General features: G+C 41.5%; 1 protein-coding gene across 1 annotated transcript in view; it reads right to left on the reverse strand.

The window, feature by feature from the left end:
- Positions 1-2569: 2569 nt before the first annotated feature.
- The window catches only part of LOC129702804 (coiled-coil domain-containing protein 122-like), a 42693-nt gene continuing 26133 nt past the window's right edge, over positions 2570-19129 (reverse strand). The window contains exons 4-5 of the mRNA XM_055644790.1: positions 16640-16756; positions 2570-3253 (exon numbers count right to left, since the gene is read on the reverse strand). Coding sequence (XP_055500765.1) covers positions 3095-3253; positions 16640-16756 — 276 coding nt within the window. The 3' untranslated portion in view covers positions 2570-3094. The remainder of the gene's footprint in view (positions 3254-16639; positions 16757-19129) is intronic.

Raw genomic sequence — 19129 nt, forward strand, 5'->3', positions numbered from 1 at the left:
GCTTTTTTTTTACTGGCCACCCTTTAATTCTTTGCATGTTTATCCTGAGATTGACATGTTTGTTTCACCAGCAAGAAGAAAAAAATCTACCAAGAGATATTCAGAAATTACAATGCTGAAGCATTCCATTCTGACCAAACACATCAATTTATCCCTTAACATTTCAGATTTGCTAATTTCCCTCTCATTGGAGAATGTCATTCATGACCTTGCGCTTGTCCCATTTTCGGTTAGATCAAAGTGATTTCAATAAGTGTATCTTCACAACTTATCCAATTTTCTCTTGAATTTTAACCAAGTTTTTGTATTAATTATTAAGCTTTAATATATCTACCAGGGGCGCAGCACGATTAGCAGCCCCGCCAACAGTCTGTCTGTTTTTTCGTCTTTTAAAAAGTTTTAGTATGTGTTAAGTTTGTGTAAATGTTCTCCGATTTGTTTTATGCGGGGGGAGGGGGTCGGAGGAAACTTCTTGTCAGCCACTTACTTTGCTGTAGATGCAATTAATTTTCAGGTCGCGTCTCCGGTCGCTCTACGGTCTACCATCGATGGATCTGGAGGCCTCCTCGGACTGACTTGAGCCCCACCGCGGGGCGTGGACTTAACATCGGAGGTGAAATTGCTCCAACCATCAAGACTTACCATCAAGAGCTCACAGCCTCGGGAGAGGCCTTGTCGGAAAGCACCAACGATGCAGAGGCTCAACCAGCCCCGACCCGGTGTCCGATCACCGGCGCGGGGGAGCTGACCCCCCCCAATGCAGGAGCTGATCACCCTGATGTGGAGAGCTCAAATGCCGCTGGCTACGGGAGTTAAGATCGTCCCGTCAATGGAGGGCTCGAGGCCCCAGACCGCGGGAGAGCATAAAAGGGAAGAGATTTGAACTTTTTTTCGCCTTCCATCACAGTGACGAATGTGGAGGAGTCACTGTGGTGGATGTTTATGTTAAAATGTATTTTGTGTGTTCCGTTGCTCTTTATTTGCATGACTGACTTTGCAAATGAAATTCCTCATATGTTGCAAAACATACTTGGCTAATAAAGTATTTAGCCATACTTGGCTAATAAAGTACTGCATAAATACGTGGTACTCCACCTGCAACTGCTCGGACAGGAAGGCTCTGCAGAGGGTAGTGAGGGGAGCAGAGAGGATCATTGGCGTCTCCCTACCCTCGGTACATGAACTGTTCCAGAGCCGCTGTCTGAAAAAAGCTCAGAGAATTGCTAAGGACAAACTGCCCCCCTTCCACATACATCTGGATCTCCTGCCATCAGGCAAGAGATATCGAAGCATCAAAGCCCAGACTACAAGACTGCTAAACAGCTTCCTACCGCAGGCTGTGAGGCTGCTAAACAGTCACTCTGCACTCACAGTCACTTGATTCTGCGGCTTGGCACGGCACTTTAATAACTGGCACTGGCCACTTTAATAACTGGCACTGGCCACTCAAATCAGCTGCCCCGGACATTTTTTATGATTGGTTTTATTGTATTTTAACGTTGTGTTTTTACCTGCTCGTTACCCCTCGAATCTCACAGAAAATGGTACACCAGTAGCTCCTCATTCATTACCCGCTAGGGCTAGATAGTCTACTACCTATTTGTCTGGTAGGTATTGTTACACAGTTCCAAACAATTTTATTGCATTGCCATGTAACCTTTGTTCTCCAAATAAAGAAAAAAAATTATTATTTAGATATGAAAAGATCAAAGCATAAATACTGTATATCACATCAAGGAAGGGAGTGACTGAGGGTAGGGGAAAGGAGAGGGAGAGGTGAGGGAGGGATTGGGGAGGGGAGGAGGAGAGGGGAAAGAAGAGGGAGAGTGAAGAGAAGGGGAGAGAGTGCTAGATTTAGACTTAGTTCCTCCCACACTGTTGAGTGCATTGGGTAGCAAGCTTTCGACATTCTGTTCGGTTATGCGCGACGTCTTCCACTCTTGGTAGGCTTGCGTCCTGGGCTTCCAAATCCTTCTGGAATGTTTGCTTCCATGTGAGTTTTGGTCAGCCTCTTTTCCTTCTTCCGTCAAGTTGCCATGTCATTGCTAACTTGGGTGCACATTCTGGTGACATTCTAAGTACATGTCCTGCAAATTTCATCCTGTGTACCTCTATGTCCTGGCTGAGAGGCTTTGTTGCAGTTTCACGGTAGATCTAGGGTGCTAGGGATTAGGGGAAATGAGCTGTGCCTGTGCAGTTGGGGGCTATGGGTGAGTGGTGGAATAAGCCATTGAGTCCCACTTAGTCTAGTGGATAATAATAGGAAAGAGTTGTGGTAAGGAATGTGTATGGAAGGAAATAATATACTGTAATGAGAGCAAGGTAAGCATGTGACTTGAAGGTAATGAGAAAAAAGGTTGAACATCATAATTTTCCAGCTCCAGCAACAACAGCTCATTTCCCTGCTGCAAAAGAAAAAAGGATAACCAGGTGTGGAGAAGCAAACAGCGAGAAAAGGAGGAAAGCAACATAGAAAAGGATGCAAAATGTTTCAATTGAATATAAAGTGATTATATTCTCTGATGTACTTTGTGCACTGTCACAGTATGTAATTAGTGTTCATTAAAATTATAGAAAAATGCCATTTCATTGTTTATTTGAAATTCAACAAATTTTAAAGTTGTAAAACGAAAATGATAAACTACAATACCCCGAACAAGAATGAAAATTGCATTTCTTAACGGCCTGAAGTTAGCGTGAGAACTCTAATATGATCACAGGAAAACATTGATAAATTATTAAATAATTTAAATTAAAAATAAGTATGGTTCAATCAGAAAGATTAAAAAAAATTGATTGTCTTGCAAATAAAATAATTTTCAGCCAAATTCATGTAATATTGAAAATGCCTCTGGACTCCTTTATAAAACATGTTCACTAACACATCCATGTTATTCTTCTGCCCAATATTTTGAAGATAACACTACAAAATAACATGCTTAGGCTATTGTTAAAATGACTGACAGAGGAGCATTGGTCTCTATCACATTGTGAAAGTCCAGTCCAAATGAAGTTTGCAATATCAACATCTGTAAGCAGTATATATCTCCTGTACATTTAACTTTAAAGCAGTAGGATTTCTAAATCTTTTATGTTACAAGTTTTCCTCTGTTATTCCGAGACAACTTCTCAGGTGTGCTGCATTTTTTTCCATCTGTTGAATGTCCCAAGTCAACTGACGTTTGTTGGACTGAATTTTATTCAATTGACAAACCAAACGCTTAAGTATGGCTTCACATCTTTTGTTTTGTACCTGCAGAAATAAAATGAATATTCTTTTTCTTAATACATTTAAAATAATTAAAATCATTTGATCACCAGGTGAAGAGCATTCCTATAAGTAGGGAATTTGTTGGAAGAGCATCAGGCTCAAGAGAAAGATAAGCATTCCTCATTTGATCATTACTAAAATGGATTATGTGGACATCCCTTCTCACTTAATGTTAACTACACAAATAAATTGTGCAAACTACGTAATGAATACATTTACAACAATCAAGTGAGTTGGTTAGAAAGATGATTCGCTATTAAGAACAGCTTGTTTGTCAAATCAATCCAACTCCTGAATGTCAGTATCTTTCTGTCCATCACCTCACACACATTCCACAGAGAAGGATTTGAGGAAGGCATCAAGAACTCAATCACTTCTATATCTAGCTCCATGTTGCACAACCATCTGACCTGGAGATTGATCACAGTCTTACAACACAAAAGCCTTATGATGTGAAATAACAAAAAGATTGCTGGAAATACTCATCAGATCAACAGCATTTGTGTAGAGAGAAAGTTAACATTTCAGATCTATACTTTTCCATCAGAACTGGGAATTGTTTGATTTAAAATATACTTTAGGAAGTATAGAAAGATTTACTACTAATCTTCAATTTCCCATATGATAAATATTGTGAGTATGGGAAGCTCAAAGGACAGGCCCAGCACCACCATCTGAGGCAACAGGTGAAGAGAGATAAGTGGTCTCTGTCAGTATAATCCATGCTTAACTTGCAAACCTATTGAGCCTTTTGGTATGTCAGCATCTGCTATTCCTTCCTATACAACCTATTGAGCATGTCAGTCTAATCCCTCAATTTATAACATGGAATATCACATTATAAGATTAACAGAGCATCACCTTGAACCATTATTTTCCCTGTCCCACCTTGCACCTTCTACATGCATCTTGATATCTTCAACTTCAACATCATTGTGGAGGATGAGGAATGAGAATATTCCGTCACTGCAAAAATTATGGCTATATGGAAGAATGTATCTTTTCCAGAGGTTATATCAGATCTGTGCAGTATCTATCTCAACCACTCTGCCATTCACTTTGCCTATGGGAACCAGATCTTATATTTCTTGGCTCATCTGCAGTTGTAGTAATGAGTATGTAGACTTGTACACACAAAAAGGTTCTCTGTCCTCTGCCAGAGACAACAACAACATGTCTTCAAAAGTATGTCAATAGGAAAGGCCATAATTTTCTATTATAAGCTGTGGCCATGTAGTCATTAGGGCATCTAACAATTAATAGCAGATTACTTAGTCAATAGTAAAGCTTTCTCTCAATTATTGTGCAATTGGCCTGTGAGCAGCATAATAGAATATTGCATGTTTTTACTTTGGTTCATTTATTCTGTATCCCTTGGCAATTCAAGCACAGGAAGTAACCACTGGTACGGAACCCCCCCTCCCCCATACACATACGATCATGGTATATGTCTCTAAGACAAACTAAACTTATGAGGAAAAATGCATTTAATATAAAACAATGCATTATTTTTGCTGACTGGACTATCATTGCCATACTTGTTCAGTATAAACAGACTCTTCTTGCGTAGTTTACCCAAGAGTCTGCTACAGCTACATGTTGCTTTCATGAAAGCTACTCTTATAGCTTTTGTAGTTTATCATACTCCAACTAAACATGTGTGCTCAAGCCGATGCTCATCTACATCATTGATAATCAGAAAAATCACCCAGTACCCATTTAAATAGCACTTCTCAAGATTTCAAGGTCACTTTATTGTCACATGTACCAATTAAGGTACAGTGAAATTTGAGTTACCATATAGCCATACTAAGTGAAAAGCAACAAGACACACACCACATAAAAGTTAATATAAACAAACATCCATCACAGTATATTCCACATTCCTCACTGTGATGGAAGGCAATAAAGTTAAATCTTCATCCTCTTTGTTCTCCCACGGTCGGGGCAGTCAAACCATCCGCAGTCGGGGTGATCAAAGCCCCTGCAGCTGACGATCGAAGCCCCCGTCGGGGTGATCGAAACTCCCGCGTTGGGGCGGTTGAAACTCTCTCCACGGCATGCAGCTCCCGAGTCGGCCTCTTCTTACCAGAGACCTTAGGTTTCACGATGTTAAAGTCCACAGGTCCCGTGGTTGGAGCTTCGATCCCCGGCAAAGGTATCACAAGCTCCATGATATTAAAGTCCCGCAGACTCCCGCAGCTTGGAGCACCCGTCGATCTCCAGGAAAGGCCGCCAACTCTACGATGTTAGGCCGCAGTGGGGACGGAGATACGATATGGGAAAAAAGTGCATCTCCGTCGAGGTAAGAGATTGAAAAAAACGTTTCCTCCAACCACCCCCCACCACATAAAACAAAGCAAGGAGCACTAAAACATACTTTTTAACGCATACTAAAAATAACAAAAAGAAAAAAGGACAGACATGACTGTTGGCGAGGCAGCCACTTCTATTTGTATATTGAAATTGTAAAACACTAATGACATTCCTAGCCACTTTCAGTGGGTTATTTGTTGCTCTTAAATACCCTGTAGGTAACATAGAGGCAAGAGTTAAATGAAATGAGGAACTTTCAGAATAATTTTAATATTGCCACCATCCTACTTGCCATGAACTGGATGCATTAATTGCCTCTGATATTCATAATTAAAAGAGAAAAAACATGCCTTCCATAGCCTTGATAAAACATTTAATTTCTTGAAGTTACTTTCAGGAAATTAGTATGAGGAATATGTGAAGTCAACATTATATATTGAAAAAATGGCCTCTCCAAAATAGATGCATTATATATTTTAAATTTTACAACTTCCGTGTCTCATTTATTTTATGCAGTTAGAAATTTGAGTTTCCTCTCCCTTCAAGTTCGACTTCGAACATATTCATTTCTTATTTCCCCCTTACATGCCTCCCTCCATGTCAACACTATTTGCAAGCAGATCGACTTAAGATTTTGCTAGTAAGCACCAGCGTTTGACACGGAACTAACAGCTTTTCTCAGCTTAAATGCTGGTAAATGTTCACAGCACTGCATGGACACAGAAGTGCCAGACTCTTGGCTGAGCTCAATGCCCACTTGCTGCTTACTTCTGTCCATGGTGCTGGGAGAGGAGTGGGATCAGGACTTACACTGGGCCATTCTGCTCTTGATTCTGCAAGTCCACTGATCCAATGGAGATTGCATAGCTGGTGAAATAAGTGATTTTCCATTTAAAAAAATTATTTGTTCGTCATTTAACACTTCTAACATTTTTTTTCCGCTATTTTTAATTGCTTTTTAAAACTTATAAAATGCATCTAATAATTTTTATTTTTTCCAGAAACATTTAGATACTCTGGCAATTTTGATAGCTGGTATAATTGGGGACTAGTCCTTGATGGTTGCTAAAGTTTCTATAGCAATTCATTGCATTGTCTATAATCCTGCTGCAATTTGGATATCACATAGATTCTGCCTCAAGAATAGCAGATATTTTTGGATTGGAACTGTTTATATCATTATCAACACTGGACGTGCATTATTCAAGTGCCATCTGGTGGCTTTTTGCAAATAAACTGTTTTGGGAAATTTAAGTCCTGACTGACAAATCTTTGAAATGGGCAATTTCAGAATTAATTATCACGGCATTCCCACACAGTCAAGTGTGTTTAAATGTCATATGTATCGGCAATGGAATGGAATTATTACGTGCTGCAGTTTCACAGGCCCATTAATGCAACAACACACACACAAATATTCAATAATACAATAAATTCATAACACTAACACTAGGTAACCATATAGTGCAAAACTAAATTCATTGTGTAAACTGGAGAAGATCATCTCTATCTTACATCTGTTTCATAATGGTATTCAAGCTGTAATCTTAACCATTGGGCCCTCAACATTCAGAATCTTAGTGCAGACAGGTATCAATCAAGGATACACCACCACTTCAATACTTTTTTCAGTCTTTTTGCACCTTGTCTCTAAAAAGCTTCCCACTGAAAAGGGGCTCATCTGCAGGACCATAGTCACACTGTTAGTCATAGTCATACAATACAGAAACAAGGTCCATGGCCCAACTTGTACATGCTGATCAAGTTATCTAACTGAGATTGTCTCACTTGCCTGGGTCTGGCTCATACTCCTTCAAACTTTTCCTATCTACATACCCGCCCAAGTTTCTTTAACGTGTCATAATTGTACCTGTCTACCACTTCCTCTGGCAGCCCGTTCCATATGTGTCTTTTTACAATACTGGAGAGATTTTGAGGAACAAGATTATTATTCAGTTTTTTACACCAATACACTGTTCTTAACAAAAATCTACCCATCATTTGAAAAATCTACCCACCATTATAAATAACAGATGTAAATTAGATAACTTCAAGACCGAAAGTCAAAATCTTTTTTCATGACAGACAAATCTTCATCGTTTTACCACCAATTTGGACACCAAAAAGGTGACATGAAAAACTCTCCCACATTTAGTCATGAATATTTAATTCATAAACAAGCCTCATACATATACGTTTTGATGATGATCTATGGAAATATCTTCATCAATACCAGGAGAAAAATACAGTAACATAAAGATAATACAGTACAGTAAAGATCACGTAAAGGTCGTTGTGCTTGGTGCCCATTGTCACAACGACCGTTATTAGGGTCGGTACCTCTGTAAGTTAAATCACGGAGATTAAAATTCAGGTTTATATTGGTGGTCAGAGGTTTTTGCTCTGACTTACAAGTTGATAAAGAAAATCCATTCTGCGCTTCCGTTTCCGTTTAAAAAAAAAGTTGCTGGTGATTTCATCACTGGATTAAAGTTAAACGCGACTTCCAACGCCTTCAACATCACGGATCAAAATCATCATCAAAGACTTCCACATCAGGACTAAACAAAAGTTATATTATTTATTTAACATCTTAAATAAACTTAAATCATGGCAGCAGCCACGTTCTGACTTATCACAATCCACTCTCAAGATTACCAAACAACCTAAACAGCTTCTCATAAGTTCATAAGTCATAGGAACAGAAGAAGGCTATTCGGCCCATTGAATCTTCTCTGCCATTCAATCATGGCTGATCTATATTTCACTCCCATTCTCCTGCCCTTTCCCCATACCTCTTGACACCCTTCCTAAGAATCTGTCAATCTACGCCTTAAAAATACCCAATGACGGCTTCCACAACTGTCTGTGGCAACAAATTTCACAGATTCCCCACCCTCTGACTAAAGGAATTCTTCCTCATCTCCTTTCTAAAAGTACATCCTTTTATTCTAAGGCTATGCCCTCTAGTCCTAGACTCTCTCACTAGGGAAGACATCCTCCCCGCATCCATTATCTAGTCTTTCACTATTCGGTAAGTTTCAATATGTTTCAACCTTCAAAACTCCAGCGAGTACGGGCCCAGTGCCATCAAACACTCATCATATGTTATCCCAAACGTCCCCGGGATCATTCTCGTTAATATCCTCTGGACCCTTGTCAACACCAGCACTTAAAATGTAACAGGTGTGGGGCCCAAAACTACTCACAATACTCTAAATGCGGTCTGACCAGTGTCTTACAGCCTCAGCATTAAATCCAGGTTTTTATAGTCTAGTCCTCAACCACAGAAGGTAGTTGAGGCCAGTTCATTGGCTATATTTAAGAGGGAGTTAGATGTGGCCCTTGTGGCTAAAGGGATCAGGGGGTATGGAGAGAAGGCAGGTACAGGTTACTGAGTTGGATGATCAGCCATGATCGTATTGAATGGCGGTGCAGGCTCGAAGGGCCGAATGGCCTACTCCTGCACCTATTTTCTATGTTTCTATGTTTCTATGTCCTCTCGAAAAAAATGTATAATGTTGCATGTGTGGGGTGAAATGATTAATTACTCACTAACAGACTTGACTAACAATCAAAGGACCAGAGATCAAATTGTACCATGGCATCTGTGGAATTTCAATTGAGTTAATAATAAAAAAAACTAGTAATTGGTAATGATGATCACAGAAATGTAGTTGTAAAAAAGTGTCTGATGTCATTTTAAGAAAGGAAATCAGCTGCTCTTAACCTAAATGTGACACTAGACCCACATCAATGGGATTGATGCTTAAATGTCCTCTGAAATGGGCTTGCAAGCCTATGGGGGGGGGGGTAGAGAGATGGACAAGAAATGGCTAAGGTCAGTGAAAGTAGTTGAAACTTTATTCACTAACCTTATTGAGTTAAGAAATCATTAACTGTGTCTGGAGGACTCCAAGTCTCCAATGGGTCCAGAACGCTTCTCTATTTCACTTCTACACCAGTGTATAATCAGGAACTGATGCATCGCCTGTTACATTCGATATTTATTTCCTTTTTCCCAGATCAAGGATGCTGGTTAGTTTTATCATCTGTTGGCTTTTTGCTGGTGCATACAGCTAATCCAATGTGTGGCTAATGCTGGTTGCATATTAAAACTAAGCCAATGAACAGACAGTAAAACATACCATGCTGCATGCAAACAGTGAACATAACTAATATTACAAGATAACAACTGTTACATTTTAAGAAATTTAAAAACAGCATTCAACATAAGCTCATATCAGTGAACAAATTCAATTATAAATGTTTGATATAATCACAGGCCAGATGATTAAATATTACAGCAGAAAATACATTTGCATTGATATCTATACCATTACTAAAACTCTTTGTCTTGTTTGTGGCTGTTTGTGTGCCAATTTCTATTTTGCTATTTTCTTCCAAACGCTAGGCCACAGCCTTCCCATTTTCACACATTTTTCCCATCGAGGCGATAAACATCTTCCCGTTGCATTCCCACTTATATTTCCGCCCTTCTTAATCCTTTAAAGTTTTTAAAAAAAGCCAGAAAAGTCACGCGTTTCGAAAAAAAAACCCCGAGCGACGTCACAATGAACTCGCAAGGCAGGATGGGACACTCTGGGAGGGAGGGCCACTCCAGCGCTCGTGTGGCAGCTGCCGGCGCCCGACACCTGGTGGTGAGAGTAGAGCCGCAGGCCCTGGCTGGAGACGAGGCTGGTGCTCGAGCTGGAGTGAGAGCTGAGCCTAGCACCCAGAAAAAAGCCGCCGCTGGAACCAAGGACACGCCTGGGTCCAGGGCTGGGCCGAGTACAAGAATCGGGCTGAGTTCCAGGCCCTGGCGCTGCTCTACGACCTGGGTAGGTCCTGGGGCAGAGAATGGGAGTGAGGGGAGGAGGATGAGAGACATCTCCACGATGTCAAGTCCGCAGCCTCCCCGCGGTTGGAGCTCCTGAAATCGATCCCCAGCAAAGGGACCGCCAGCTCCATGATGTTAGGCCGCAGTGCGGACGGAGATACGATATGGAAAAACTTGCATCTCCATGGAGGAGAGATAAAAAGTTCGCCCCCCCACCCCCCACATAATATAAAACTAAAGATACACTAAAACATACATTTAACAACAGACTAAAAACAACAAAAGAAAAGGACGAGACAGACCGTTGGCGAGGCTGCCATCGTACGATGCCACCTGGCGAAAAGTCACTGGTTCAATGTGATCCTTCGAAGTTAAGTTAAAAGATCACAAGAGAAAAGCATCACAGCAACTCCCTAAGAATCATGTTCACAGCTGAAGATTCACACAGATTGGGTGGAAGCCTTTATCACTGATGAACACTCCTCAGTGATCCATCTAATCAATGCACCTTAATTGCCATTTTCTATAGTACTTGCAGTCATAGGAATGCCATTTTATGTTTCTGCAGTGTTTTATTTTGTATTGGAGTTCTGAATAGTTAGATACTGGATCTGGGCAACACTTCCTCCCACTAGAGATATGATGGGAGGATGTGTAGCCACGATAACTGTGGGAGTCAGTAAGTTTGTAGGATGCTGCGGTGTCAGAGAATTTGAGAGTACCAACTTCCATAGACAATAGACAATAGGTGCAGCAGTACCATAATTATCTGGACTACACTTCCTGCCATCCTGCCTCTTGCAAATATACTATCCCCAACTGTCAATCCCAACGGTCAGATCCCAAGATTTACTTTGTATTCCTCGTTCTTTAGTAAACATGGTTTCCCACCTGCTGTCATAGATGGATCCCTCACCCACTTCTCCTCTGTGTCCTGTACTACTGTTCTCGCTCCCCTTCCCCTTAGATGGAACAATAGAATTCCTCTGGTCCTCACATTTCACCCAACCAGCCTAAGCATCCTCTGACATTCTCATCACCTCCAATGTGATCCCATCACCAGTCACATATTGCCATCCCCACCCCTTTCCGCATTCTGCAGAGACCGTTCCCTTCGCAGTTCCTCGGTTCACTCATTCTTTCCCACCCAAATCAGCCCTTCCCCTGGTACATTCCCCTGCAACAACAGGAGATTTAACACACATCCTGTACATTCTCCCTCAACTCCATCCAGGCACCCCAGCAGTCCTTCCAGGTGAGACAAAAGTCATCTACTGCATCCGATGTTCCCAACATCACCTATCCATGTTCTCCAGAGATGTTGCCTGACCCGATGTGTTACTCCAGCAATTGTTTTTTTTTATCCACAGATTATTTCAATTCTTCAGTCGGGAAGGATGCACTAGTCCATTCAGATATTGTGATCAAAATGAGAAAATTGAATGTCTGCCCTGGTCTTAGAGTGTTAAGTTACAAGTTTGTGCAGTCATAATTGTATTGAATCATACAGCTTGAAAATAGGAACACATTCAACACCAACTGCTTATCAGACATATTTTCTAAAGGAGCCTGATAGATAATTTTTTTAGTGAATCCCTTATTTGTGGGAATGGGAAATGACAGTGGTAGCTATTGAGAAGATTCTACGGGATAGGATTCACCACATTTGGAAGAGAATCGGTTAATTAACCATATAACCATATAACAATTACAGCACGGAAACAGGCCATCTCGGCCCTACAAGTCCATGCCGAACAATTTTTTTTTTTTCCCCCTTAATCCCACCTGCCTGCACTCGTACCATAAATGGAGCCTTAGATAATTTTTTAGTGAATCCCTTATTTGTTGTCAATGGGAAATGAAGTGGAGCTCATTGAGAAGATTCTAACGGGATAAGGATTATGGAAAGAATCGTTAATTTAACCATAAATAACTATAACAATACCGCACGAAACAGGCCCTCTCGCCCTACAGTCCATGCCGAACTTTTTTTTTCCCCCTTAATCCCACCTGCCTGCACTCATACCATAACCCTCCATTCCCTTCTCATCCATATGCCTATCCAATTTATTTTTAAGTGATACCAATGAACCTGCCTCCACCACTTCCACTGGGAGCTCATTCCACACCGCCACCACTCTCTGCGTAAAGATGTTCCGCCTCATATTACCCCTAAACTTCTGTCCCTTAATTCTGAAGTCATGTCCTCTTGTTTGAATCTTCCCTATTCTCAAAGGGAAAAGCTTGTCCACATCAACTCTGTCTATCCCTCTCATCATGACCTCTATCTGGTCCCCCCTTAACCTTCTGCGCTCCAGAGAATAAAGAACCAAAATTCAACCTATCTCTGTAACTTAGTTGTTGAAACCCAGGCAACATTCTAGTAAATCTCCTCTGTACTCTCTCCATTTTGTTGACATCCTTCCTATAATTTGGCGACCAAAATTGTACACCATACTCCAGATTTGGTCTCACCAATGCCTTGTACAATTTTAACATTACATCCCAGCTTCTATACTCAATGCTCTGATTTGTAAAGGCTAGCATACCAAAAGCTTTCTTTACCACCCTATCTATATGAGATTTCACCTTCAAGGAACTATGCACGGTTATACCCAGATCCCTCTGTTCAACTGTATTCTTCAATTCCCTACCATTTACCATGTACGTCCTATTTTGATTTGTCCTGCCAAGGTGTAGCACCTCACATTTATCAGCATTAAACTCCATCTGCCATCTTTCAGCCCATTTTTCCAAATGGCCTAAATCATTCTGTAGACTTTGGAAATCCTCTTCATTATCCACAACACCCCCTATCTTGGTATCATCTGCATACTTACTAATCCAATTTACCACACCTTCATCCAGATCATTGATGTACATGACAAACAACAAAGGACCCAACACAGATCCCTGAGGCACCCCACTAGTCACCTGCCTCCAACCCGATAAACAGCCATCCACCATTACCCTCTGGCTTCTCCCATTCAGCCACTGTTGAATCCATCTTGCTATTCCTGCATTTATACCCAACAGTTGAACCTTCTTAACCAACCTTCCATGAGGAACCTTGTCAAAGGCCTTACTAAAATCCATATAGACAACATCCACTGCTTTACCCTCGTCAATTTCCCTAGTAACCTCTTCAAAAAATTCAAGAAGATTAGTCAAACATGACCTTCCAGGCACAAATCCATGTTGACTGTTCCTAATCAGATCCTGTTTATCTAGATACTTATATATATTATCTCTAAGTATCTTTTCCATTCATTTGCCCACCACTGAAGTCAAACTAACAGGTCTATAATTGCTAGGTTTACTCTTAGAACCCTTTTTAAACAATGGAACAACATGCGCAGTACGCCAATCCTCGGGGACTATTCCCGTTTCTAATGACATTTGAAATATTTCTGTCATAGCCCCGGCTATTTCTACACTAACTTCCCTCAATGTCCTAGGGAATATCCTGTCAGGACCTGGAGACTTATCCACTTTTATATTTTTCAAAAGTGTCAGTACTTCTTTTACTTTGAACCTCATAGTATCCATAGCTACTCTACTAGTTTCCCTTACCTCACATAATTCAATATCCTTCTCCTTGGTGAATACCGAAAAAAAAAAAAAAAAAAAAAAAAAAAAAAAAAATGTTCAATATCTCTAATTAAGGACAGTCAGCACGGCATTCTCTGCAGCAGGTAATGTCTTACGAACTTGATTGAGTTTTTTGAGGAAGTGACGAAGGTGATCAATAAGGATAAGCAGTTAGATGTAATCTACATGAATTTTCTGAAAGGATTTGATAACATCCCTCCTGGTAGGCTGATCCAGACGATTACGAAGCATAGGATCCACGGTAACTTGGTCATTTGGGCTCAGAATTGGATTACTCGTAGAAGACCAAAGATTCTGCTGGAAGAGTGTTATTCTGGCTGTGACCAGTGGAGGTCTGTATTGGAACCTCTGTTATTTGTGATATATATATATATATATATATATATATATATATATAATATATATATATATATATATATATAATGATCTGGATGTAAATGGGTTGGTTAGTAAGTAAGTTTTCTGACAACACACACAAAATTGGTGTTGCAGTCAGTGATGAAGGCTATAAAAGTATACAGCAGGATGTAGATCAGCTACGGAAATGAGGGGAGAAATGGCAAATGGCACTTAATCCGAGCAAGTGTGAGGTTTAGTTTAGGATAGAGATACAGCACGGAAACAGGTCCTTCGACCCACTGAGTCCATGCCGACCAGCGATCCCTGCACACTAACACTACCCTTCACACACTAGGGACAATTTACAATTTTTACCGTCAATTAATCTACAAACCTGTCCATCTTTGGAGTGTAGAAAGAAACCAGAGATCCGGAGAAAATTCACGCAGCTCTCAGGTAGACATACAACCTCCATACAGGCAGCGCCCATAGTCAAGATTGGACCAGTGTCTCTGGCGCTGTAAGGCAGCAACTCTACCGCTGCCCTACGGTGTTGCACTTTGGGAGGTCGAACGTAAAGGGAAAGAATACATTTCTGGCAAGACTCAGAACGGCTTTGATGTACTGAGGGAGCTTGGAGTCCGTCCATAGCTTCCTGAAAGTGGTGATGCAAGTAGATAGAATGGTAAAGAAAGCCTATGGAATGCTTGACTTCATCAGCCGAGACACTGAGCACAAGAGTTGAGTCAAATCTCAAAGACTAGAGGGCATAAATTTAAGGTTTCAAGGAAATGTGTGGGGTAAGTCTTTTTACACAGAGTGATGGGTGCTTCTAATGCACTGTCTGGCATGGTGGTGGAGGCAGATATGATATTGGCATTTAAGATGGTTTGGGATAGACACATGATTATGCAGGGTATAGAGAGCTATGGATCATCTGCAGGCAGAGGAGATTAGTTTAACTTAGTATCCTGTTTGGCACAAACATTTTGAGCCGATAGGCCTGTTCCTGTGCTGCAATGTTCTCTGTACTACGCAACAGGACATTCGCCCAACTTGTTCACTCTGACCAGTGAACACCCTTCAGTTTTAAACCAATCGCCCAGCAGTTGGTCATAGTAAGCCCATGTGATTCAAGTGCTCGTCTTGACACTTCGTTCTATAACGAAAGGAAATCTTTTAACTTTATTTCTATTATTTCAAATGTAATAGGTTACCCTTCATAAGATAAGATAACTTTTATTGTCATTTGAACCTAAGTTCAAACAAAATTACGTTTCTGCAGTCATACGAACAAGAAAAAACCAAGACACACAATTAACACAATTTACATAACCATCCATCACAGTGAATCTCCAAACACCTCCTCACTGTGATGGAAGGCAAAGTCTTGCCTTTCCCCTGTTCTTTATTCTTCTCCTGATGTTAAAGCACCAGCGGGCGATGGTAAGTCCCACGTCGGGCGTTGTAAGGCCCTGCTCTGGGTCTTGATGTTGGAGCGCTGGTAAGTCCCTCGGCCATTAAAGCCCTGCCAGGAGATGTAAGGCCCCGTTCAGGGTCGTTTTCAACCCCGCAAATCGGGCGGGAGAAGTTGCCTTTGCGGGAGCTCCGAAAAGCCGGACAGGCGAGCTCCCAATGTTACCGTCCACAGGCCTGCAGCTGGAGCCTCCGAGCTCCAAAGTCGGCTCACAGCCGCATGTCACCACAGCTCTCCACAATCCGAAGCCGGCCAGCCCCACGATGGTGAGTCCGCAGGCACCGCGACTGGAGCCCCCAGGTCGTTCCGGTTGGAGGCCGCTCCACAGTGCTAGGCCCAATGACAACGGAGACCCGACAGAGAAAAGGTCGGGTCACCCGTACAGGGAAGAGATTTAAAAGTTTCCCCCACCCCCGCCCCCCCCCACATATACACAGCTAAGAATAATATATAAACTACAACCAAAACATACACTTAACAGGACAAAAAGGAAAAAAAAGACAGATGGACTGCAGAGGCCGCTGCCGACAGGCGCTGCCATCTAATGTACTTCAGAAGTACAAGATGATTATTAGAAATGCCCAAGCCCCTACATAACCCACCTTGTAGATGTACTGTTGAGATCAGGACCTGGCCAGGTGATACATTCTTCCACTGCAAAACAAAATGCTGCAGAAGCATGGCAGACTGGCACTGCAGTTAACATTTGTTGATTTGTATGAGCCATTCCCAGTGTAAACCTACCTATCAGCCTGAAAATTATTTTCAGTGCATCTTAACTTACCTCTATTTCTTTCTTCAGATGAATATGATGCTCGTGTTCCTCCTTTAATTGAACTGATTTTTCATTAATCGCAGCTTTTATTTCTGACAGTTTAGCTTCCAAATCTGTAATTTCTCCCTGTTTAAATTAAAAAAATTTAAATTACAAAAAATATTGAAAATTCTAAAACATCCCAATTTCCATAATTCTGCAGTGAAGATAAAGTTTACGTGTAAACAAAAACATCTCAATCAACATTTATTGGGATTTACCTTAATTTTGTTCTCTTAGAAAATAATTCAGCTTGTTCAGCTATCAATATGTAAACATAGCTTCCTGGTATGTTATGTACAGCTGAGTGTCCACATTTGGGACTAAGAATCTTTGCATATCCTTGCAATTTCAAAGTACAGTCCTACTGACATCATGCAGTAAATTGTTCTCCACTCAACAAGCCACCAGCAGATGAAATGCCACTACATGAACCAATTTCCTTACAATTTGCTGTGGTGTTAGCTTGGTGTGACAACCAATAATATAGTTCTGATCAGACCTTAAAAGACCAGCTAATCAAAGGACCACAAACGTTTTCAGAAAAAGAATGGCTGCAAATGAGTACTAGAGAACACAATATCCTGGGCAATAGGAGCTGAATGCATCTGGTAGAATGGTGCACATGTATGCACATAACCGGCAGGGTCAGTGCAATCTCCAACTACTCAACATTATCGCACAAATGCAGAAGAGGATCAATAACTATTCAAGATACCTTTGGCATTACAAATCCTCCAAAACTCACATTGCCATTCATCTCACCTACCAATTACTTAAGTTGATCAAGGGAACTATTCCACGAGGCAATCCTTGAAATATCTTAAGCATCTCCTTTATTCAAAATTAATTCTCTCTTGCTGCGAAAATAGAAACAAAATGTGTATTTAAATCCCATTTTAGGTATAAACACAAAAATCTAGGTGGATATTCCAGCACATTGCTGAGTGCAGCTGGATCTTTCAAATGAGAGCCTTCCTTGGACAAATGAAGAATATTCCATGATATTCTTTTACAGGAGAGCAAATTAGATGTCCTTTGGGTCCTAGTTAAGATGTACCCAATCAATCAACACTTAATGCTATTTCAGAGCTCAACATCTGCCAATTGGCTGCTACTTACTATGTTACAATTATGGAAATACTCGGAAAGTTTCTTGGTTTTAAAACACTTTGTAATTTAATAAATTGAATTTTTTAATTAATATTACACTACATTTGCCATACAAATACATACCATCAATGCATAGCGGACCTGAAATGTGTTAAGGCCACATAGTTGTACAATAGAAGGGCACATTTATTTCAAATTCCGAATGCCAATCTGAAATGATGCTTAGAGATTCGTCAATGGAAATTTACTCTCAGTCAGCAGCACTAAAGGAGCACCTGTATATCATGCTACCATTCGGTAGGCGGCGCGACTCGTCAGCCGCGGCCTCTGCAGCCCGTCTGCATTTTTATTATTTTTTGTCTATGTTTTTATGTAGTTTTTGGTATTTTTTGTTGGGGTATGCGTGTGGGAGGGAGGGGGTAACTTTTAATCTCTCCCTGCACGGGAGACCTGACCTTTTCTTTGTCGGGTCTCCGTTGTCGTTGGGGCTGCAATGGGGAGCGGCCTCCAACAGGAAGACCGGGGGCTCTGGAGCCGACTACTCAACTCACCGTCGCGGAGCTGGCCGAGTCCAGAGCGGGTGGAGCGGTGGTGGAGCGCTGCAGCGGCCCGACCTCCGGAGATTCGGAGGCTGCAACTGCGGGTCTTGCGGACGGCGGCACCGGGAGCCCGCGGGTCCCTGGAGGGAGACCGCTTTTCAGGGCTCCCGCAACGGCGACTTCTCCCGCCCGAGTTGCGGGGTTGAAGAGCTCCTGGAGCGGGGCGTTACAGCACCGCCCCGCGCGGCTTGGAATGGCTGCGGGACTCTGCAAGCGCACGCCGGGGCTCTAACATCAAGACCCGGTGTACGACCTTGCATCACCCGGCGTGGCTTTAATTGCTGCGGGACAATCGCCATTGCCAGCCGGGGGGCTTTGACTTTGACTCTGACATCAGGGGGGTTGGGGGGGGAGTGCAGTGGAGAGATAAGTTTTTAAGTTTTTTTGGCCTTCCATCACAGCGATGTGATGGATGTTTATGTAAATTATGTTGTGTCTTGGGTCTATTTGTTTGTAATGTATGGCTGCAGAAACGTCATTTCGTTTGGACCTCAAGGGGTCCAAATGACAAATAAATTGAATCTTGAATCTTCTGAAATTTAGTTTCATTGAATTCCAATCTATGTGCTTAGAGATGAGAATGCAAGGTATAATGTTTCTTTTGACTATTTCTATTCATTCAAACATGAATGACCATCACAAGGAACTGCAGACATTGGAATCATGAGTAAAACTGAAAGTGCTGGAGTAACTCAGCAGGTCAAGCAGCATCTATGGAGTAAGAGGATAGGCAACATCTGAAGAAGGA

Source organism: Leucoraja erinacea, chromosome 13, assembly GCF_028641065.1.
Source record: "Leucoraja erinacea ecotype New England chromosome 13, Leri_hhj_1, whole genome shotgun sequence".
Taxonomy (NCBI): Eukaryota; Metazoa; Chordata; class Chondrichthyes; order Rajiformes; family Rajidae; genus Leucoraja; species Leucoraja erinaceus.